The sequence below is a fragment of the Corapipo altera genome, unplaced genomic scaffold (assembly GCF_003945725.1).
Source record: "Corapipo altera isolate COAL_440 unplaced genomic scaffold, ASM394572v1 193, whole genome shotgun sequence".
Classification (NCBI taxonomy): domain Eukaryota; kingdom Metazoa; phylum Chordata; class Aves; order Passeriformes; family Pipridae; genus Corapipo; species Corapipo altera.
The window spans coordinates 802582-825952 of NW_020884996.1; the positions used below are offsets into that span (position 1 = coordinate 802582).

The 23371-nt window shown below is 46.7% G+C and overlaps 2 protein-coding genes and 1 long non-coding RNA gene across 6 annotated transcripts; 2 read left to right on the plus strand and 1 right to left on the minus strand.

The window, feature by feature from the left end:
* Window positions 1-204: 204 nt before the first annotated feature.
* Window positions 205-3351, plus strand: LOC113958377. 2 transcript variants are annotated; one of them, XR_003531501.1, is made up of 4 exons: window positions 205-443; window positions 1842-1983; window positions 2790-2846; window positions 3087-3351. It is a non-coding gene; the product is annotated as an uncharacterized LOC113958377 (long non-coding RNA). The 2 variants fall into 2 exon arrangements; XR_003531502.1 differs by lacking the exon at window positions 3087-3351 and having other exon boundaries at window positions 2790-3043.
* Window positions 3352-4326: 975 nt separating this feature from the next.
* CUNH19orf44 (chromosome unknown C19orf44 homolog) lies at window positions 4327-9039 on the plus strand. 2 transcript variants are annotated; one of them, XM_027666547.1, is made up of 8 exons: window positions 4327-4564; window positions 4960-5520; window positions 5796-6135; window positions 6701-6777; window positions 6857-7286; window positions 8103-8198; window positions 8314-8480; window positions 8824-9039. In XM_027666547.1, the coding sequence occupies exons 1-8, from the start codon at window positions 4526-4528 to the stop codon at window positions 8899-8901; spliced, it is 1788 nt and encodes a 595-aa protein (XP_027522348.1). In that variant the 5' UTR covers window positions 4327-4525; the 3' UTR covers window positions 8902-9039. The 2 variants fall into 2 exon arrangements, with proteins under 2 accessions (XP_027522348.1, XP_027522349.1); XM_027666548.1 differs by having other exon boundaries at window positions 8106-8198.
* A 363-nt stretch (window positions 9040-9402) lies between these two features.
* CHERP (calcium homeostasis endoplasmic reticulum protein) lies at window positions 9403-22763 on the minus strand. Of its 2 annotated transcripts, none has more exons than XM_027666546.1 (18): window positions 22639-22763; window positions 22366-22539; window positions 21662-21843; window positions 20834-20971; window positions 20460-20611; window positions 20015-20126; window positions 19608-19697; window positions 18772-19015; window positions 18259-18437; window positions 16973-17369; window positions 14780-15018; window positions 13870-14003; window positions 13495-13581; window positions 12897-13046; window positions 12654-12770; window positions 12059-12153; window positions 11335-11520; window positions 9403-10562 (listed from the first exon to the last, which is right to left on the minus strand). In XM_027666546.1, the coding sequence occupies exons 1-18, from the start codon at window positions 22661-22663 to the stop codon at window positions 10525-10527; spliced, it is 2739 nt and encodes a 912-aa protein (XP_027522347.1). In that variant the 5' UTR covers window positions 22664-22763; the 3' UTR covers window positions 9403-10524. The 2 variants fall into 2 exon arrangements, with proteins under 2 accessions (XP_027522347.1, XP_027522346.1); XM_027666545.1 differs by having other exon boundaries at window positions 9403-10142; window positions 22639-22739.
* Between the last annotated feature and the right edge of the window lie 608 nt (window positions 22764-23371).

Sequence of the window (23371 nt, forward strand, 5' to 3'; positions counted from 1 at the left end):
CCCCGCCCGCGGGCAGGACCCGGTGCCGCTCCCCTCGGCGGCCCGGCGGGGCTGAGCTGAGGGCCGCGGGTGCCGCCGCCGCGCCGCGGGCCGGTACCTGCTGGCTGAGGGGGATGAGCGCCGCCATCTTCCTCCCGCTGGGTCGGGCCGCGGCCGGGGCGGGGCGTGGGGCGGGAGGCGGTGGCTCGGCCGGGCCGGGCCGGGCGGCCCCGGGGCGGCGGCGGCTGAGGGGGAGCCGAGACCCGCCGCGGCTTCAGCGGGGTCCGTTATCGCGGCCCGGCAGGCGCTTCCCGCCCACGGGATCGGTCGGGCTGGGAACGGCCGCTGAGGTCATCGTAGGTCCGACCTGCGGGCGATCGCCGCCTTGTCAGGGAGCGACGCTCCCTGGCGCTCAGTGTCACTGAGTGCCACGTCCGGGCGTTCCTCGGGCACCTCCAGGGATGGTGAGTGCAAACCTGCCTGGGCACTCACAGGATCGCTGAGTCACAGGATGGGTCAGGTTGGAAGGGACCACTTGATCCCACCTTCGTGCCCATCCCTGACCGCACGGCAGAGGGTTGTTGTCCTTTGGAATATCTCCAGTGAGGGAGACTCCACACAGTCTCTGAGCAATCAGTTCCAGTGAACAGTTCAGTGGTTCTTCCTCGTGTTCAGGTGGAACTCCCTGGGCATCAGTTTCTGCGCATTGACTCTTGTCTTATTGCTCAGCACCACAGAGCAGAGCCTGGTCCATCCTCTGACACCAATCCTTAGATATTTATACAGTCCATTTCAGTGTCTAGTCACCCTTTCTGTGATGAAATTCTTCCTAATGTCTCCACTCCCAGGGCTCTGTGCCAGCTGCCTCAGGTCGTGACCTACAAAAGGTGTGGACAAAGTAGGGCCACCAGGGAGGGCTGTGAGTGCCCCGTGGAATGTTCTTCCAGGTAATGAGTTAAGGCAGTGATCGACCTTTACCTGCTGAACTGCATCCAGCTTTCTCCTAGACAAACACAGTTGTTTTACTTCATTACAGAATCACAGAATCTCAGGATGGGTCAGGTTGGAAGGACCACAGCGGGTCATCTGGTCCCACCTCCCTGCTCATCCCAGAGCACATGGCACAGGATTGTGTCCTCTGGAATGTCTCCAGTGAGGGAGGCTCCGCACCCTCTCTGAGCAGCCTGTTCCTGTGCACAGTTCAGAAGTTCTTCCTCATATTCAGGTGGAACTTCCTGGGCATAATTTTCTCCCTATTAACTCTTGTCCTGTTGCTTTGCACCACTGAGCAGAACCTGGTCCATCCTCCGACACCTCCCTGCAGATATTTATACAGTCCATTCCAGTGTCTAATCACCCTTTCTGTGAAGAAATTCTTCCTAATGTCTCCACTCCCAGGGCACTCTGCCAGCTGCCTCAGCCATGTGGGCAGAGCAGGGCCAGGGAGGGCTGTGGGTGCCCTTGGAATGTCCTTCTATCCAAGGCACTGATCGACCTTTACCTGGATGACCTACATCCAATTTTCTCCTGGGCAAACCCACTTATGTTACTTCATTACCCTAAAACTTGTCAAAGCAGCTTTCACCCAAAAAAAGTCCTTCACCCAGTGAAGGTCCTTCACCCAATGAAGCTTCTTCTGGCCTAGGATCAAATGTTTTGGCATCAAATACACCAAAGTTAACAAACCCCTGAGTGCAGTGTGTGAATCCTGAACAGCAGCCTGATCACTGTGGATCACTGTGGCCACATAAAAACTAAATCTACAGGAATTCTTTGGAATAAAAAAAAAAAAAGGTATAGAATGGGTGTTGTTGCAGTGTATCTGAGAGCTTTCAAAGTTCTTAACTGGAATTGTTTTACAGCTCTTGGACAAGCAGAAGCAGAAGGATTTGACCTCAGTCACTGCACAGGCTACAAAGTGGCCCAGCTGGAGCTGGGGCTTCCAGGGATCCTCCTGCTCCCTCTGTCCTCAGCACACAGAACTCCCTCAGCCAGTGTCTAGAGGTAAATCCAGGGCCCTGGGCTCTCAAGTTTCCCTTCAGTTTTTGCTGAATCTGCAGCATTAGTTCTTGGGGGAGGAAGGAAATGCAGAAGAGCAGAAGGAACTGAGAAGGGATGAAGGAAGTGACTGAAAAAATTACAAGGCTGAGGTCCAAGACAGGTCAGACAGAAGAACAGGCACATCATTCATTGTTTCCAATTAATTTCTCTTGCCCCATTAGAAAAAAAATAAATATTTAAGACAGCATCTAGGCACTCTGTATGTCCATTTCAGAACTTTGAAAGGGAAAAATCCTCATCTGAATACATTTAAACTTCTAAGGGCAGATGTGTGGATGGACAGGCTGCTGTCACACACACCAAGGCAGAGCTGGAATGTTCCACTGGCAGATCTAAGCTCTGAAACTCTTGACAGGTGCACAACTGCTACAGGAGCTTAGCAAAGCTTATCTCCTGCTTGGTTTCAAGTGTGTTGTGAGACATGCTGCTGAATCTGAGCCCTTTATTGAAACTGTGGTGATATTTCCTCAAAAATGAGCCTTAATTTAACATTTAACACTAAACCATGGAAGTGTAGAACAGTTCCAAAACCTTGTGCTTTGTTACAGGTGTTTTTAATACATTTTAGGAGTGTTAAGATTAAATAAAAATTATTAAAAGTTAATAAAATTAATTTTAAAAGTAAATTACACCCCCCCACCACCTTTTCTGTAGAGAATTCGACTATGTTATGGTATTTCTACTAAAAATAACTGAAACTGGTCACAAAATCTAATATTGTATTAAAAAAAAATCCTTTCTTAATACAGTTCCATTGGTGCAGATTTCCACAAGCTGTTAACAGAATACCACAATCCTTAAGTGATGTAAGTGGAAAAAAATGTGAACTTCTTTCAAATAACAATTAAAGCTCTTCCTTCTTGATAATGTTCCTGGCTGTTCTGTCCCTTCCAGAGTCCTCTTTGCTCTCTAGTTTTTTTTCTTAAACCACTGCTCAAAGTATTTTCTCCTGTAACCCTCTCTCTCCTGCTCTTCCTCAGTCTGCCTTTACCTTTGATTCCTTTTTAGGACCCTGTGATTAAAATTTCATTTTTATGCCCCAATAGTTTCTCAACCAGAACAGACAGGAGATCTTTAAAACGTGGAATAAAGAACCAAAACAGCCACAGGAATTTCATTTTACCTTTGTTTCTTCCCATCTTTTATCTCCAAAGTCCTCTGAATAAACTTCAACATCTTTTAGCAAGAAGTTGCCAAAAATTGTACCAGTTCTCTCCTTTGAAGGAATATGGGGGGATAAAACCACCCAGAAAAAAAAACCAGGAAATCTGTTTTTTTGCATCCTCAGATTATCAGAGTCCCTTGTTTCCTTCCCCCTGGGATGAATCACATGTTCTGGATACAGTCAGGCAGAGAAAGTGTTCCCCAGTAGGGTTAGGAAATTATTTATACACGTATAGAGGAGTCTTACAACAGGATAATGCCCTTCTTCATTCCAAGCTTCAGTCCAAAATTCAGGTTCCTCATGGATTCGGGGTCATCCCAATTCTTTAAAAAACGCAGGAAGATTAAGAAAGCAAAACCCCAGTTCGACTATATCAAGTAGAAATTAAATAATCCACTAATGCAGAACAAGGAAAGCAAATTACACCAGGCTTGATGTCTTTTGGATCATCAATTTGGATTCAATTATCCCAGTCAGGGGTTTCCTCACTGTTGGATCATTAATTGGATCTAAACCATCTTGTAGGTTGCCAGATGCATTTAATTATCAGGTTTTACTTCTTAAGCCTGATCTGCCCTTATATTCAAAGTATATAATCAAAGTATATAGTCAGAACTGTGTATATCTGTTAACTAGGGTTTTAAAGAAGGCAAGTGAAAGTTTTTAAGGATCTTAAACATAAGTTTTAAAACCTGCCTTGCAGCAGAATTGCAGTACTATAAAGTACTAGAAAACTAACCCAGAAAACAAAATATCCAGACAAAATAAAAACGATCCATGGCACAAGCTGCATAACTATCCTTTTATTACAACTATATAATTAGATAGAGTGCCAAATGTCACCGTGACACACAAATTACAAACTTCCCCAAGTCTCTGGAAATGACACACAAGCACATAAAGGGCGGGTACTAACACAAATCCTGCTGAACAACCGGATTAATTCCCACATCAGGAGGTTTGGATAAATCCCGATTTCTCGACCCCGGGGCATGCTGGGAATTGTAGTCTGCGCCTCTGGGGCGGGCGGCAGTAAACCTGCTTGGGATTGGCTGGCGGGGTGCGCGGAGCCAATGAGCGGACGGGATGTTGGGGAGTAGCGGTCTCTAGGATACGGCCGCGCACCGCCCCCTCTGGCCTGGGTCTGGAGGAGCTGCGGCAGCCTCAGGCCGGGCAGTCCCGGTCCTGGCCCGTCCCGTCCCATTCCATTCCATCCCCTTCCATCCCCGTCCCATTCCGTCCCGTCCCAATCCATCCCATCTCATCCCATCCCGTCCCGTCCCATCTCGCCTTATCCTATCCCGTCCCGTCCCGTCCGGGATGTCCGCGATCGCTCGGGCCCCCGCGGGCCGAGGGCAGGTGAGGCGCCGGTGCCTCAGCTCGCTCCGTTCTTGGGCACGTTTTTGGCCGTGAGGGGAGAGATCTGTACAACCCCCTTTCTGCAGCTCCCTGACAGGAGGGTGGACCCTGGGTTGCTCCCAGGGAAGAACAGCACAAGAGGAATCAGCCTCAAGCTGTGCCAGGGGAGGGTCAGGTTGGACATCAGGGGGAATTTTTTCCTGGAAAGGGTGGTCAGGCGTTGGAAGGGGCTGCCCAGCGAGGTTTGGAGTCCCCACCACTGGAAGGGTCCAAGGAAGGACTGGCCGTGGCCCTCAGTGCTCTGGGCTGGGGGACAAGGTGGGGATCGGGCAAAGGGGGGACTCGATGATCCGGGAGGGCTTTTCCAACCTCGGTGGTTCTGGGGTTCTCGGCAGGGACACAGCAGGACCATCCCGGCCGGGCTCGGGGTGGTGGACACGGAGCCGGAGATGGCCGGGAGAGCCCCGTCGTGCCAGGGCAGGTTCCTGAAGGTGCGCGATGGAATCGCCGGGGGGAGCCGGCGGTGCCCGACGCCGGGAAGCACCGCGAGGGCAGGGAATGCACAGGGAGCCCACACACGGTCCAGCTCAGTCCTCAGCAAAGTGGCTCAACTGGAAAGCAAGATCATGAGTCGGAAAAAGCAGCTGGAATCGCAGAACACTGACCCGGGCCTGAAGCCTCTGGAAGAAGAGTCCTCCTCCTCCTCTGCCTCGGGGCGTGAACACGGTGCAAGGGGCAAGAAGTACCTGAAGAATTATGGTGCCACCAGGGAGAGTGGGACCCGCGGGGATGCCAGTTCTGAGGGAGAGGAAAGCATCCAAAGCCCTAAAAAGAGTGTTATGGTTAAACAACAGCTGGATCTGGATAGTGATGGAGAGGAAATGACAGAATTGATGGATAACTCCTTGGGGTTTTCCAGTGGAAATGGGAATCAGAAGGTTGTTGTAGATGGAAAGGTAAATACAAACTTTGCTGGATTATGTATTTCCATAAACACTTTTATAGAATTTTTTTAATTGGTTGGTCACTTTTTATTTAGATAACACCAGATACTAAATTTTAAATTTGCATTTGTGGCTTGCTCACGATAGGATTCAGCTTCACTTCTTAACATCTTAAACCAACATCTTAAATTACTCTTATTTTACCCATAATGATTTGTATTCCTTTTCAGCACTCTGAACATAATAATGAAGTAACACTTAAATCTGTTTTTCATGTTCTTCAAAAGAACAAGACTCCAGTTCCACCAGGAAGGCCTCCTCTGTCTCTTAAGGAAATTGCACCAACAGAGTTACCTAAAGCATCTTCTTTTCACAACAAAGACTCACAGAAAAGTGTTTTTAGTAGAGTTAATTCACCAGCACCTTCACCCACCAGCAGAAACCTGTCAGGACATACCACGAGCTCTTCCATGAAAGACAACACTGTACAGATTGCTCTGCCTAAAACAGGCTACACCAAACAAAGCCAAGAATCCCTTGGAAGTGACAGAAGTGAAATAAAATCATTAGATGAGTTATTCTCAAATGCAGATGATGCAGAAGATCCAACCAGCAGCAGCTCAAATGGTGAGTTTTCTAAAATACTGTCTCAAGGAGACCTGGCATGAATTGTACTGATAATCTGATAAATTCACTAATAAACTGGGCAAGTAATCACTTTGAAAGGATTCACTGGTGAAATTTTACATAAACCAAGGCCTTACCAAAGTAATTATGTAGATCTGTTTCTTTTTTTCTGGTGTAATAGGTTTGTATTTTCCTTTGCTTTTGACTTAGGTTGGGTTCAGGTTAGTGCTGCTGCCCTGGGTGATGTTATGACATCAAAACTAGTACAATATTTAGAATAGTTTTCATAAATCAATGGGACAAAGTACCAATGGGTCAGAGTGAGAGCAGCTGGAAATGAGGGGCACCAAAAATCTCTTGAACTTGAGGCAGGAGGCCAAAGGAGGAAATTTTAGGAGGAGTTTCTGCTAAGTTAAAGATTTAGAGTGTTTGATTGCTATTACCTTTTAGTGTTACACTTTAAACTAGGAAGGTTGTACTGATTTTCCCCCTCTTTTCTCATTTAAGGAGAAGTGTACTGTAACTGTCATGCAAATTCTCATGTCAATGTGTCATTTGATTGCAGATTTCAGGCTGAATATCCTGAGCCTTGATGATTTGGCCCCAGATATCACCAGTGAGGCAGCAGAACTAAAGCAGAGAGTGAGTAGGAATTCTCTACTAACACCTATTCCCAGTCTGCCTCTGTTGGGTAGAGGTTCTAAAATAAATCATTTTACAGGGGAAAGACATTGAGATGACTCAAGAATCAAACAAATATGTGATGGTGGAAGAGGACCAAGCTTCTCCTAAAATGACCAATGCAGTAACTGGTGTGAATGATGGGGACACTGAAAAAAGTGTCACTGAAGCAGAAATCTCTGAGCATTTAAGTGGAGTTTCCACAGATCCCCCTGGACACAAACAGGATTATCTTGATCAGGATGAGAGAACTCTTAATTCAGAATATTCTGAAGACTTTGAAAGGTCTCTGTCTACAACAGACAGGGAATCTGTGTCCAGAGGGTCAGAGGGACACTCTGGAGAACACCCGTCCTCAGCCTCATCCCTGGTGGGGACCCAGGAGCAGCACAAACAGGGGCACCCAGTGACTGTGAGGGACACTGGGGTTCAGACAGCAGAGCCCCCCTTCACCTACTGCTGGGCAAAGGGTGAGTGCACAGCAACTTTTACACTTTTATAGATGTCAGCCCACTTATTCTTCGTTTCAGTCCCAGCTTCCCCTTGCTGGTGCTAAATTAAAAGCTTTCAAAGCCCAACACTTCAATCTGCTGCCCATAGAAAAGACTGAGATTGAATGCCATGAGAACTTAGAACTGGTTTTTGCTTAAAAACAAACCCCACAGGACCCGTGGCTGGGTGAGTGTTGATGACAAAGCTCACAGCAGCACGAGAAATACTCTCCAGTGGAATTCAACACTCTGATATCTTTACTATTGTAAATATAACTGTAGTGTTACTAAAGTGATTGCTCATCGTGGAGTTCTCCTTTTGCAGTGCCTTTCTCTCTTGGGAAAGCACTATGGCCCCACGACAGGATCAGGTGTGACCTCTCACATTCCTGAGGAGGAGCTCCCTGCCTGTGTCTTTATTTCAAGGAAAAACTGCTGAGAGCCACTTCTTGCCTCACTCGAGGAGGAGAAAGTAGAAACTCAAGTGTTCTTGAAAACAGGAGCTTCTTTTGAGTACAAAAGTCCCTATTTTTACTCTGCCTAGGGTTAGAAAAGATGCCTTTTGCAGTGAGAGATGTTGTGAGCAGAAGATTAAAGAAACCGTGGAGGTTGTATGACTATTTCAGCATTTTTCTGGCTGACAGAATTCCCTGTTAGGCTCTACAGTGGTTTTAGGGCTGTTTTCGGGTTTTACAGGGTTTCTTGGGCAGCTGCTGTCCCAGGAGACTGTCCCAAGTTGTAGCACTAAACCTTTCCAGTCTCTCCCCCCTAATCCTGATGTTTCCTGACCCACAGCAGCCCCCTCTGCAGTGCTCAGCCCACCTGTAGGAACCAGCTACATCGACCCCGTGCCTATTGCCAGTCAAGTCATCAGCATGGATGCAGTAGAAGGTACTGAAAAACATCTTTACCCTTCTGTTATTGTTGTTTTCTGTACCTAAGCCACGCTTGGCTCGTTCAGCCCCTGCTGTGCCTCACCACAGCCCCTCCTGTGCCTCCCCCACAGCCCTGACCACCTACAGCCCCTCTGTCCTCGTGCTACATTCCATGTGCAAGCAGCACTTGATGTTGACCCAGCAGTTTGTTGAGAATGTTCAGCACCTTCACTCATCCCTCGTGGAGTCCTTGGAGCATGAGAAGTTCCACTACCACAGCCTGGAGGAGGCTAAGGAGGTATTTGTGACAGACCAGAGAGGCTGAGCAGATATTCCCTTCCAGATGCTTCTGGTATTTGCAGCAAACCGAGTTTCTTTGCATATTATTCATTAATAAGTTGTGGTTTTTTCCTGTACAAAGGCTAAAGTCTTACTGGAGGCCATGGTTTTGAAAGATTAAGCTTTCTGCTGCAGCATTTGGCTGTCCCCAAACAAGCAGGGATCTTCCAAATGCTGCAGCAGAAGGGTCACTTTCTGTTGCTAGCACAGCAAAGTGCAGGTATCTTAACATGGAGATTTATTATTTATTAAATACTAGAAAGTAATTATCTTAATTACTAAAGAAATTTTTTTCTTTGCAGTACATCAAGAATCACAAATCCCCACCTCTAACACTTGAACAAGCCCTTGAAGAAATTCAGAGAGCACAGGAGGAGTAACTGCTTTGACTCTTTGAACTTTAACTTTTGTATTTACAGCTCTAAGGCTGGAACAAGAAACCCTTCCAACGTGCACAGATAAAAAGTCAATAAACTATGTACTGGAGGGATTTGTACAAACTGCTATGTTAGCATAAAGTACAAACTGCTAATTATGATATATAATTTACTTTTCTATACCTGAATTTTTTTACTCATGTACATGATACAGGGATAGGCAGGAACCTTCAGCCAGACTATGTCAGTAAAAAAGAAGCCAACAAAACACTCCTCTCTAAAGGGACTGTGGTAAGTCAGCAGGGTGTGCATGTTTATCCTGTGGAGTGTGAGATCTGTGATCACATCTGTGATCGTGGTAGAAGTGAAAGTCTGTACTGCAGCCCCTGAGAAATACAACCACAGCAGAATTACCATATCCTGACTTTAGTGCCATTATCTATCTGAACATACAACACACCCAAACACACACCAAGTTAAAATAAATTCAAAGAAGGCTTCTAGTCAAGGTACAGGAATCCATTTACTCCGAAATCTGAGCTGCCATTTTATTTTTTTTATTTTAAAAAAAAGTGTTTATTGGAAGGCAAAACAATAAACTTCACAAGTTGGTAACATACAGGTGTTGTATGCTGATTCACAGACAGGTACAGTTCCACAGCTACAGTAGATCTAGAACAAACTGATATTCCACCACATTTACTGGATGGTTTTTTAAGAGGGTTTTTGCTATACAAACAAACAACTGGAAAAGGGAACCGCCACGCAGACCTGGGGACTGGGAGTGCAGTGTAAGGGCCTAACAGCTCTAGCTGGTGGTCTCTGGAAACAGTTACAGAAAGTTTTGTTTCTTCCCTCGTTTAGATCACAGGAAGTTTCCAAGAACGTCTCATTGATAGAAACTTAAAAGAGAGCAGAGAAAATGGATTCTCTTCTAGTGAACTAGTCAGCTTTTATTATTAAAGGGTATGTACAAAAATATAAAAAGCTCCAAGTCTGTCTCCCGTTACAAAGCAGTGCCCATCCCTCAGCGAACTGACCCTCGTGTCCTGCCCAGTGGTGGCTGCAGCAGCTGCTGTGGGGCCTGGAGGTGGGTGGAAGGTTCTAAAAGCTTGCACAGTGCTCAAAGGTCACCTGCACTGGAACTAGATGCTTCATCCCCCATTTAGACATTAGGATACACTGCTCAGCATCAGTCTGACTTGATCCCAAGGCAGCACCCCTCCACTTCAAATAGAATTAACCTTTTGAGAGAAATAAACATACATTATGGAACTGGAGAACACACAACCACATCAGATAACGTCTGTATTCCACGGGAATGAGTGGGGCACAATCCTGCACCAGGGACAGACTGACTGGGGCTTAGTTCTAGTATAAAATGGGGAACTAATTAAAAAATTTTGCAAGATAAATGGAAGTTTTTAAACTTGCTAGACATGTCATGGTAACAGCTGGCCTTTTTTTAAACACTAAATGACAAGTGTTGAAGTACATGTCATAGCTTTCCATTTTTCACCATAGTTTTAAAAAGTAATTCATTTGTCACTTCCTCCAGACTTTAATCCGGATTTTTACAAGTTTAATGTTTTGTAGAAGATGCAAGACATCTTTCTTCAGAGAGTCTTATTCGGGTGGTGGAGGGTCTTGTGTTTCACGCTTCACTGAAACAATAGGGAAAAGAGTTCTTACACATTCCACAGTCACCTAAGCTGCCTGAAATGTTTCATGGAATGAGGGCTCTGCAATAAGGAACTTTTCCTTGTGGGCTTTACTCGAACCCATCTGACTGCACAGATCTACTGCAGCCAGAGGTAGAAGTGACTTTTCACTGAGCATGCCAATTTTTTTCCTTTTAGCTGTTGGCAAGGGCAGTTTTTCAATGTCTCACAGACTCTCTGCAAAAATCCATCATTTGGGTGATTGTCTTCATCTCTCACAAAAACCTCCACTTTTTCTGAACCCTTCCTGTACTACAGGGAATTTATTACCAGCTCTGGCTTGGGCAGAATGTGGCAGTAAGGTAGGAAAGTCTGAGTAGGGGAGGGGTAACAGTTAAGTGTGGTCTCAGTTCCAACCACACGGATCCCCCTGCTGTGGCACAGCTCCCCCTCCACTACCTTTGTGACTGCTCTGAGTTTTTGAGGGGTAACAATCAAAGCTGCAGGTGCTCAGTATTACAGCCAGGAAGTGGCTTATGTAGAACAAGCTAATTAATTAATCTTTCAGAAATCAGAACACAACACAAGGCCTGAAAACAACACGCTGGGTCGATCAGAGTACACGTCCACTTACCTGTTGTTTTACTGTATCTGTTACGTCAGAAAGAACTACGAGTTACTGATATTTTGATTTGGGTTGACAGTGGACAGTAAACAGGACAAAATCACTATCAAGGCCACACAGGTTTGTAAAGTGCTGAGAAGCATCACTTACATTCATCCCTGGCCTTCATGCGGGCGATAAACGAGTAACTTTTATTTCTCCGGTAGTTTTCGTAAGGATCATCCAACGCAACTCCCACTCCTTTGTACTGATCCCATTTGTCTCGGATATCCCCTCCTTTGATTGGATCCTGAATTCCTTGTTCCTTGGCTCCCAGCCCACCAGATCCACTCCATCCTGCAGCAAGGACACATTGCAATCCTGTCACTATTTTTTTTTATTACTAAGTTGTGAAGACAGACCAACATGGAAATTTTGGAAACGACCAAAGACAGCGTCGGTTTGATGGGAACAGCAGGATGGGAACAGCCAGCCTGAAACAACACATGAACTGTCCCATTTATTTCACAAGCATTAATATGCAAGAGATTCCAGGAGCTGACAGACAGCAGCTCTATCCCTAAAAACTTTTAGGAGGGCAAGAGGAAAGGCAGCACAAGCTCCATCTGTCTGGTCAACCCTGCTGACCTGCACTGAAATACCTCAGGTAAGTCAGTTCTGTCTGATGCCAAACTCACATCCCTGTCTTCCATATCCTTCCCAGAAAGTCAACCACCACTGCTCCATGTTCTAAATACTTGTATCACTGAATATCCTTATGCTGACCTTGGAATGCCATGGGGTAACTCCTTATGAACATGCCTTAATTATATCCAAGAATTCAGTGCCTGAATTTGTTTCCTAGCTTGTGTAAGATTCCAGAACAGCATCTTACCCATTTTCACTAGCATTTGATGGCCTTTGTTTTCTTCTCCAAGTCTTGATTCTGGTATAGGAGGCCCAGAACTGGAGCCCAAACCAGCAGAAGAACTAAGGAAATAAGAAGAACAAATTAAGAACCAGTGATACCATTCTGACACAATGCAAGGTCAGTTCTATTCTGTTAAGCTTTAACACCCAGCACAATCCCAGTCACTCTACTAAGGTATTCTTTAATAAAGCCATTAGATTATGGAGTTGCTGAGGTGCTTTCTGGCACGTGCTTCTCACACCTTTGACACCCCTCTGCTTCTCAGCACAAGGGAAATCAAACACTGCACTCTTCCCAAGAGAGTACTCAGAGGATTCCTCCTCCTCCCAAGGAAAGTGTACAAAGCCTTCATAGTTACACACTGTTTTGTTATAACAAAAAGCCACCACAACAGAGGAACGTTCTCTCCACAAGCACACACAGCAGACAAATTGTTTCTAAATCTGCTTTCCACCTTCCTTCCTGCTCTTTGTATCCCCCACTAATGAGGCAGTGCCCTTGCTGGGGCTCTGTTCCCAACAGCCCAGGGAAGAGGGGACAGGACTAAAGCCAAGCTTACGGAGGGGTGGGGCTGCGGGAGCGGGACCGGCGCCGCCTTCCCGGCGAGTACGACTTGGACCTGGAGCGGGAGCGCGAGCGCGAGCGGCTGTGGGAGGAGCGGGACCTGCTGCGGCTCCTGGAGGAGAGAGCACAGACATCAGATGCACGAGTCACCAGAGCAACACCCCCAGTCCCTCGGTCAGCCCTGGGGGTTGGGTTTGTCCCGCCCCTCATTCCCAAGGTTCAGCCCCAAGCGCTGTACCTGGACTGCGAGCGGGAGTAGGAGCGGGAGCGGGAGCAGGAGCGGGAGCGCGACCTCGAGTAGGAGCCGGACGATTTCGAAGATCGGGAATTGGAGCGGGAAGAGGAACGACCTCGGCTTTTAGAGCGACTGCGGGACCGAGAGGGCCCACTGCACAGGGAAAAGGAGAGGAACTCCAGTGACACTCCTGGGAGAGGCACCACAAACACAAACCTACTTCTGATCAGATTCAAATTACACACAAGCACTGCAGTTCTGCAGTGAAAACTGCAGTGTGTCAAAAACGACTTCACAGAACTGCAGAATGGTTTGAGTTGGGAGGGACCTTAAAGCTCATCCAGTCCCACCCCCTGGCATGGGCAGGGACACCTCCCACTATTCCAGGCTGCTCCAAGCCCCATCCAACCTGGCCTTGGACACTTCCAGGGATGGGGCAGCCACAGCTGCTCTGGGCAACCTGTGCCAGTTCCATTTTCTTCAGGTTAGACAAAAATTGGAGCCCACTGAAACTCAGTTATCCCATGAGCATGTTGCTGAAGGCTTTCCCTCTGCACTTAGCTCAGGTGAACAGCAGAAGGCAGCAGACAGGATCTCTCACCTATTTCTCTTCTCCTGACCTTTCCTCCGCCTCGCTCTCATTTTAGCTCTGAAGAATTCGTACAGTCCATTCTGCTCCCAGCCTTCACTGCAATACATCAACCACACACAGAGCTGTAAATTCCATTTACACAGCTGTGAATTCCAGTTCAACAGTGATCTTCAGGATTTTCACCAGACTTTGTATGGAACAAAGGGCCTGGGCAAAACAGCCTCCCAGATCTCAGAGTAAGATCAAACAGCAAGTGCAGTTACAACACAACAAGAGCATTAAGGAGAACCAAGACACAGGTGAAGGAGAGAGAGGCACTTTGTGGTTTGAGACACCTTCTCAGGGCATTTTCCTTACCACATTGTTAGCTACACCTGCTCTTACCTGTTTCTAGGCCTGTCATGAGATGGTGGACTATAAAATGCCTCAACCGCAGCCAGGAGTCTCTCACTGGGGGGCATTGGGGGTGGAAGACGTATATCCTTAGGATCTAAAGGTTTATACTCATGATCTTCAAGCTGCCAGAAACAAAACAAATTACATTTGTGTCATGTGTCATGGGGTGGCTACCTGAAGAGATAAATACAGGTTTAACTGTGTGGGGACCTCAAATTTCACTACTGGATAAAAAAAAACCAGTCCAGAAATGAGGGATCTGCAGGTGACCCAGTGCTTTCTCGTGCTGTCACTGTTGTGAGTTCTATGAGAAAAGCCAGCATTGCACAGGTAGGAGCATTAAGTGGATCACCAGGTGGATAAAATGCAGATCTCATCCACCTTTGTGCTAAGGTGGCTGGATGGAAGCCTGGTGTATGCTGAGAGTAACACAAAGAGATGGAAGAGGCCTGTTTGTTCATCTCAAACACAAAATGCATAAATGCAAATATCCCCAAAGATGCCGATACAGGTACAATTCCTGCTCTCCATCATTCTTTGTGTATGTAACAATTAATAAAACATCTTTGTGAGAATTCTGATTACCAAAAACTACAACACAGTGGCTACATCAGACCTGCGAGGTCCCTCTGACCACCTGAAAATAACTGGGGATTTCCATTTCCTAAAGACAGGGGTCAGATTTTCAAGTGCAAATTAGTCTTTCACATACATGAGCTCCACCAGCTTTCTCTGGCACAAAACACTTGAAAAAAAAATCACCATTTTCACCACCCTCTCACCCCGCTCCCACCCTTACACCCTACACAACTTCAGCTACGGGTTGTGGGATGGATGGATTTGGAATTATAACCATCCCACGGGATTTGGAGGTTTTAATCCCATTGGAAGCACTTACTTTGACAAGTGGAGCCATCAGCCCGGCGGGAAGGTCGAAGTAGGGGACGTTTGGCACCAGACTGGGATCGTCGTGGTTCATGTGAGGGGGCCCTTGGCGCCGCATGTGGGGGGGCTGCCCGTTAAACCCATGGGGGGGAGGCCCAAAATCAGGGTGCTGGGGCCCTCCCCAGGGAGGATGCTCGCTGATCCCAGGGTGAGGCAATCTGTGACCAGGATGATGATGAGGAGGTCCAATTTCTGCAGAGTGGGAGGGTTAAAACGTTTTATTCAGCTACCGAGAAAGGAAAGCAATCAGAGATGGGCTTCAATTAGTGCATTTATCCTAAAAAACAACCTTGGCAGATCCAGCAAAGCACCAGAACTGAAGGATTAATGACCCTGAGATGAGCTCAGTTGGTTAGAGCCTGGTGCCAATAACACCAAGGTTGTGGGTTTGATCCCTGTGTGGGCCATTCACTTAAGAGCTGGACTTGATGATCCCTGTGGGTCCCTTCCAACCCAGAATATTCTGTGATTCCGTGACCAGAGGCTGGTACAGGTCCACACTCATGAGTACCCTGCAGTGCATCTCCCTCCACTCTCAAGACAACAGGATCCTTCAGCCCTAAGCCACTGCTTCCTTTGGGACACTCTGTGGTCAAAAGTACCACAAGAAAGACACACTCAAGGACAAAATGTTTCAGATGCAGCAGGGCAGCTGCTGGGGGATCTATTTCTGAAGCTAAGGACACAATCATGGCTTAGCTTGGACCTGTAATTAGTTCTGTCTCTGTGCCAATTCAACATATATAAAGGGATAAATATGGCAGGAGTTGACTCACATGAGTAGGTGACAAGAAAATACTTTGTTTAAAGAGGCATTTGGAGAAGAAATAGAGAGAATATCCTGTTAAAATAAGGAAGAGAGTGACCAACCACTGATGGACGAATGCCATGAACGCCAGGAGACCCTGCTGAACTCACTGCACTACACAGAGAAAAATGCAAGACTGAAAATCAGTATCTTCTACAGCAGGACCAACAATTTTTCCAGGAGAAGCCACCACAGCCACTGCCCAACCTCGAGCCGACACAATTTGACTCATCGTCACCAGACCTCGAGCACAGTCTGTGTTGTCATTGCTTTGCTGCCTTCCTAATTTCAACCATCTGGCTCAGTAGATCCCTTCCTCCAACAGCTTTACATGAAACAACAGATGTTTTAAATCACCACTACAATCCAAAACCGAGCATCTTGTTCTGAGCTTAACCCTAAACTCCCTCACGACAAGAGGGAGTTCTCCCTGTTCCTTTACCTCAAGGAAAAAAAAAAAATTAATCTCTACTGGAGAAGTTAAACACAACCCTAAATATATAAACTCTAATCTATTGGTTTTCAGTGGTTTTTGGACTTGGAGAATTGAGAATCTTTTAAGCTTAAAATAGCAACTCCTACATAGAAACATAATGGCTCTTCTATACCACTTGTCACACAGAACCACAGTGATCTTTGGCCTTTGCACTGATAAGGATCATTCCAGAATAACTGTAACTCCTGCATGTGAATGGAAACTACACGGGGGGTAGAACTACAGCAAACTTCCCGAGGGAAGCAGTGCCTGGCCACACTCCCAGACATTCCAGTGTTCCAGTGAGGGAACAAACCCAACCAGAAGGGAGAACTGGAGGCAGGGATCGTTTCACCACACACTACCAAGCCACACAACATTAAAGGCAGGTAATCAGAGAGCTTTTCAGTCAAAAAAAAAAGGAGAAGAAAAAGGGCATGGATGAATGTATGCACAGGAAAAAATCCTTCCAGCCTGTCTTCCTCCATCTACAGAGGGCACAGCTCTCCTCAGCCCTCATCTATGGCCTGATGTGCAGGAGATTAAATTTAAAAGCAAATGCTGCTTCTCACCTTTGAACTTATTATTTTTTAAGTGAAATAGTGACAGAAGAGGTGCCTGTGGAGATGCTGACTTGAGTTTGGATTACAATTTCTATATGCATTAGGGAAGACTCAAAAAGCAAGGAAGCATCCAACTCTGCACGTGTTTCCTACCGAGTTCTCAGCAGCAGCTTCCCAAACCCCCAAAATTCAACATTCCTCAGGAAAACCACAACAGTCCAGCAAGGATAAGCCGTCACCCCAAAGCACTACATAGTTTTGTAATGGCAATTAGAAAACCTGGCCTGGTACACACTTTACCTTGAGGAAAATCCCCCTGGGGGTAATCAAAACGATGAGGATAAGGAGGCCTTTCAAAGGGATGGCGAGGTGGGAAATCATCCTGCATGAAGCGAGGTGGAAAGCGGTTGAAATTATGCGGATGCGGGGGCTGGTTGAATTGGGGATGTTGCTGATGTGGAGGAAATGGGCCTCTGAAGTGAGGTGGCCGCTGCATTCGAAATGGAGGTTCCCTTTGGCCCCCACCCCATGGAGGTTGTTCGTGCTGGTTGTTCCACGGTGCTTCAAACTGGTTGTTCCAAGAAGGATCAGGCTGGTTGTTCCAAGGGGTCTCTCGCTGGTTGTTCCAGCCTTGATCTCTCTGTTCGTTCCACATCCCTTCGTGGTTGTTGTTCCAGGGGGGACAGTGAGGTGGTCCCTGGTGGTGAAGAACAGAAGCCTGGTCATTAGGCTATGAAAATAAGGAACACAACAACAATAATCTACCTTTTGAAGTAAATACAGCCCATAGGCAACATGCAAAGTGAGAGGACATGTAAATACAAGGTCTGAACAACTGCAGCTTCAGAGAAAAGATGGAAAAAGGTCAAACTGTTCCTGGACCAAAATGCTCTTGTTCATAGGAACAGTGTGATGGTTGACACACTGAAATATAATTAATACTTTGCCTTTATCTGGGCTCAGAATGACAAAGCTTGGCAGTTGAATCCAGATTTCTAACTTTCACAGCTTTTCACTGCACTTCCACAACCAAGATGGGCATCCCAGACCTCCACAACCAGGACAGTCAATCCACATCTCAACCAAGCTGAGCATTCCAAACCTCCACAACCAAGACAGTCATTCCAAATTTCCACAATCAAGACAGTCATTCCAAATTTCCACAATCAAGACAGTCATTCCAAATCTCCACAACCAAGCTGAGCATTCCAAAACAGGTTGGTCATTCCAAACCTCCACAACCAGGTTGGTCAATCCAAACCTCCACAAGCAAGATGGTCATTCCAAACCTCAAACAAGCTGGTCCAACCAAGCTAGGTCATTCCAAACCTCAACCAAATCTCCACAACCAAGCTGAGCATTCCAAACCTCCACAACTAAGACAGTCATTCCAAATTTCCACAACCAAGACAGTCATTCCAAATTTCCACAACCAAGACAGTCTTTCCAAATCTCCACAATCAAGACAGTCATTCCAAATCTCCACAACCAAGCTGAGCATTCCAAACCAGGCTGGTCATTCCAAACCTCCACAACCAAGATGGTCATTCCAAACCCACACGCCTGGTTCCAGAACTGTTCCTTACCTGTTGTTGACCCCATGGAGCAACAGGGTGAGGTTGGTCAAACCAGGGTGGTTTATTTGGGGGAATCTGATCATGAGATCCAGGCCCACGAGGTCCTCCCGAGGCAGGATCCTGCACTCCAGACCCGGTTGTGTCATATTCTGTAGAACCAGCCAGAGGCAGCTGAGATTTGCCATCATCTGAAACAATTTGGAGACTACTATCAGCATCAAATCACATGTAGTTAATAAAACAACAGCACACCTACATCAGGCTTCAGCTGAATTTATTCTGCAGAAATCTCTTACTGGGAGAGAGGATTTCAGATCCATTTAACATTCATCTCTTTGTGGTTTTTTTTTTTTTTACATTCAATCATCAGACTGAAACCTGCTGCAAGGCTCCAAACAGGTTTTCCCCTGAACCAAACCTGCCCAGCACAGTGCCTCACTACTACGAAAGGAGCAAAACAATACATGTCCCAAGATTGTCACCCACTGATTTCTGATTTCAGGTCCCAGATCTGGGCAGTACCTGCTTGTGAAACCGGAGCAGACGGTGGAGCCGAGGCTGGGGCTGCTGTGGGGGCCTGAGGGGGAGGGGTTGATTTCACCTCGTTCTCTAGTGGGGGGATTTGGATCTGTTGTTGCTGCTGCTGCTGCTGCTGTGTCAAACTGTTCACAAACTCTTCGTGCTGAGTTTTCAGGTTCTGGATCTGCTGCTGGAAGGCCACTTGCACAGGCTGTACAACCGTTGCATACTCAGTGATCAAATTTGCCTGACAGAACGAAAGAAATGAAGAACAAGTGAACTCTGCACCTGTAACACTTGTCCTATCTGCCCCTTCAGAATTCCCTACACTGTTCTTCACCCTCTCTCCCAAAAAATGTCTGAGGATGCAGGATAATGCTGGTAGAACCACCCAGCCTCACTAGGGAGCTCTGTGGAGTTTTCCAAAATATTCTCTGCACTCTTATTAGTGCCTTTCCAATACAGCTCAAACCAACAGCATGCATTGTTAATAATAAAAACCAATAGTTCCTGCTGCCACAACAGTTTTTATACTCAATATATCCAATTTAAAGCTGTCATTTCTTGTTTCCTTTTGATCAAACATTCATTTCCATGAATTGTCAAGTATGTACAGGACTGTATCAGTCTGTATCTTGCATCCAGCACTGTATCAGCAGCTGGATTACTGAATGTTTGAAATAACAAGGTTGTATTTTACATTATTTTTGTTAATCCCTTGTAAACAACTTCAAGGGGGTCAAGAAATTAATTTTTCCTTTTGAAAGGTTTAACATTTCCTAAATTTGTTTTATATATATGTATATAAAAATAATAAAACTGTTATTTTTGTGGCTAACCTGGTACTGGCCAAGTCCAAGGGCTGGGCTCTGTAACTGTTGAATAATGGACTCATCAAAGTACCCATTTTTCTCCCATAGTTGAAGAAGCTGCATAAATTCAAGAGTGAAAGGTTTTTAGAAGTTATGAACAATCAAAGAAAAACTGAGGCACAGCATTTTTAAGTCTCCAGCTTTTCATAAGACCCTGGATTTCAGCATTTATTTTTGAACCACTGAAGATTCAGATCCATTCATCACCATTATAACTTCCAAATAAAGCTTAGGTACTTTTAAGTTCTATTTTAAACAATCAGATCAGAAAAAAAAAAATCTCAGTGGTCTTCTCCCATCCCCCTATTTGTGAATTTGCACAGCACCAACCTAACAAAGCAAAACTCACAGTCAAACCAAACCCAGATACTCACTCTGGCAATTTTCTGTTGCTTGTCCTCCTCCACTGCTAGAAAACTGGTGCAATAAATAGGCACAACCACCTTCTGCAAAGCAGCCAGAAGATCTCGTGCTTGCTTCCGTTGGCTTCAAGAAAGCAATGGGAAGAGTTACCTTTTCCACTCTGACAGAGTGCATTGGAATATTCAAATCATCTCAACTTCTGCTATACTAAAAGTAGTGGATGCATAAAATACAGAGTTCTCTCCTTTATATTTTTACTGTAAAGTCCAGTCTGGAGGAAAAATACACAAAGTAGGTGAAAGCTAAATCTGATCACTAAAGCACTGGGTCTTTGTGTCAGCTGGGGGCATCTTAAGATGTAAAATTAATAAAATTAATGAATTAAAAAGTGACCAGTCAAATTAACGTGGTATCCAGGAGAGAGACTTCACCAAATGAATCAAAGTTAACTCTCACCAGTGATGCAGAACATCATTGATCAGGTAGATGAGGTGCAGCCGCAGCTCAAAGTGAGCTCCCTCTGCTGTGATCCGGTTCCGCAGGTGCCCGGCCATCAGCTCACAGTGGGCAGGAGACTTGGCATTGCTGAACATCCAGTTCTTGCCAGCCTTGGAAAAGCAAATTTTAAATGTGTCAAGTCAGCCTAATGCGTTCACCTCACCTGGGCTTCCTACAGCTCTGAAACAACTGCGAGAAGGGCAGTTTTCAGGTCATGGCTTTCACCTCACCTGCCACCCAGCACAGCAACAAAGCTGCTGCTAACTGTGCAATCTCAGAACTAAAGGAACCCACAGCACCCCCAAATCCCTGGGCAGGTTCAGGTCACTTACTGAGATGGCATCTTTCGTACAAGTGTCAATTATTGGCTGCAACAAGTTGTCAAACTCGTTCATATCTAACTGGGTTTCCTCCAAAACCTTTTGCATTTGTTGCTCGATTGCAAGGGCTACTGCTGATGTGACTTGTTCCTGAAAAAAAAAAACAGAAGGAAAAAACCCCCTACATTATATCCAACATTCTTGCAAAGAATGACTCTGCTGTGTCCCTGTAACTATCTTGAAGAACAAGCCATGAGACCACATAAAAATGTTTCTATTATTTGGTTTGGAGAAAAAAAGACTCTTCGCATTCTTCAGGAAAAGTCCAGTTCATTTCCACCTCTAAAATCTATCATGGAATAAAAAAATAATTGCAGGAAGCTCCTAAATGTAAGGAACATAACAAAGGCACAAGAACTCTTCAGTTTGCTTCCCAACAGCTTTAACAGCAAAACAACTCCTGCAAAAACCACACAGTTCCCTTTCACCCCTAATCAGATCCAGCTTGGAATACTACACACTGGAATGTCTTGCAGATCCCAGCAGCCTGCAGCATTAAACCAAGAGTAAATTGTGACTGCTTTAAAACCAAGGTTTTTCACAGAGTAAATAAAACGGTTTTAATCACAGATCAGTCTCCCCAGCACAACCTGCACATCAGATACATCCATTCTAGGAAGATGATGGCATTTGCCACAGAACAAAAATAAGGAAAGCAACACTTCCTCTCCTTTCAGCCACCACCACTCAGCAGGAAAACCTCCTCTCCCCTTCCACTCCTCATTCATACAGCCACTGGCAGCCCGGGATACACCAGGTGAGTGTTTCTCTCAAACCAACCTGTCTCATAGCGAGGAGGTGCTGCTCCTGCTGCTGCAGGTTCCACTGACTCTGCTGGATGAGCTCCTCCACGGACGGGGTGCCCTGGGGGGCCGGGATGGGCGCAGCCGGCGGCAGCGAGGGCTGGGGCAGGGGCTGGATCTGGGCAGAAGCCTCGATGTCTTGGCTTTGCTTGCACAGCACTATCGGACAGAGTAAACGCGGAAAGTAAACCTCCCGGAGAGCCCTGCCCTGCCACCGCCAGCCCGCAGGGGACACGGGGCTGGCTCCAAACCGACCCTCCCTCGGAGGGTCTCCAGAACTGCTGCGACAAGGCCCCCAGGCACAGGGTGGGATTGCTGGGGTGTCCTGTGCAGGGCCAGAGCTGGGTTCCATGATCCCGACGGGTCCCTTCCAACTCAGGGTGTTCCGTGCTTAACGCAAATTCGCGGGCGGATGGTGCCAAAGAGGAGAGTCACCAACTCCCCGTGCGCTTCCAGAGGGGCAACTCCAGCACGAGCGCAGAGCCGGCGCTGCTGGGCTGGCCCCCCGTGTCCGGGAGGGCTGTCCCGGCGCTGAGCTCTGTCTCCCCGCTCCCCCTGCCCGTCCCCAAACCCGCCCGGAGCCCCGCGGGGCAGAAGCGTCTCGGCGGGCCGGGCCCGGGCTGAGCTGGGGGGGCCGGGCCCCGACCCGCCGGCCCTGCCCGAGCCGCGGGCCCCACTCACGCTGCTGCTGCTCCAGCGCCAGCTTGTACTTGTAGTAGCCGTAGAAGTCGCCGCCGAAGAGGAAGGAGAACTTGGGGTTCTCCTTCTGCTTCTCCATCGTCATCTTCTCGAACTCGGGCCCGTTCCGCGCCACGAACTGCGCCAGCTTGTCGATGACATTCCGCAGCTCCTGATCTGTGTGGGGAGGCGGCGCCGTCAGGCCCCGCTCCCTCCCGGTGCCCCCGTTGTGCCCCCGGACCCCCCCGGTCCCCCCCGGTCCCGGTGCCCCCTCACCCTCGGGCGGCAGCGGCATCTCCATGGCCGCGGGTCCCGGGGTCGCTGGGCCGCGCCGCACCGACGGCAGTGCGACACCCGCGCGGCCGCGCTTTACGGCCGCGTCGCTATGGAAACGGCGCGCGGCGCAGGTCACGTGGTTCCCCCTCCCGCCCTGCCCGTCCCTGAGGCGGGACCGGCGTGAGGGGAGGGAAGAACAATTGTAAGGAAATAAGGGATAAAGAGGCGGTTCCGCTGCTCGAGTGAGAGTTAGAACGGAGTGGAGTGCTACTGGGGAGGTGCCTGACGCGCTGCAGGTCAAAAGTCTGCATTATTAGTTATTTAAACAGATAACTAGGGTTGAACAACGCCTCGAGATTTAGTCGAATTAATTTTTAATGTTAAAATTTAAATTTTCCAAATCAATCTTAATTTTTTTAACGTTAAAATTTTGATTTTCAAACTAATTTTAAATTTTTGTTCTTTTATTTTAAAATTTCAATTTTCGAATCGATTATAACTCTTTATTTTTTTAAATTCTAAAATTTTAATTTTTGGGTTAATGTTAACATTTTAATTTTGGGATTAAATTAAAAATTTTATTTTTATTTTAAATTTTTTTATTGTTAATTTAAATTTTTTAATTTTAAAATTTTTACATTTCTAGTCAAATGAATTTTTAATTTTAGTGAAAATAATTTTTTTTTTGGCATCCCATCAGAACCTTAATTTTGACCCACAGAAAGGTGCCACT

Bases quoted from the DNA above. Each gene is read 5' to 3' on its own strand.
- CUNH19orf44 (XM_027666547.1), top strand. From the start codon at position 4,526: ATGTCCGCGATCGCTCGGGCCCCCGCGGGCCGAGGGCAG. The intron at 7,287-8,102 runs GTGAGTGCACAG...CCTGACCCACAG, and splicing joins CACCTACTGCTGGGCAAAGG to CAGCCCCCTCTGCAGTGCTC. The intron at 8,199-8,313 runs GTACTGAAAAAC...CCTCCCCCACAG, and splicing joins CAGCATGGATGCAGTAGAAG to CCCTGACCACCTACAGCCCC.
- CHERP (XM_027666546.1), bottom strand. From the start codon at position 22,663: ATGGAGATGCCGCTGCCGCCCGAGG. The intron at 21,844-22,365 runs GTGAGTGGGGCC...TCTGTCCGATAG, and splicing joins GGCGCTGGAGCAGCAGCAGC to TGCTGTGCAAGCAAAGCCAA. The intron at 12,154-12,653 runs GTAAGCTTGGCT...TTATTTCCTTAG, and splicing joins TCCCGCAGCCCCACCCCTCC to TTCTTCTGCTGGTTTGGGCT.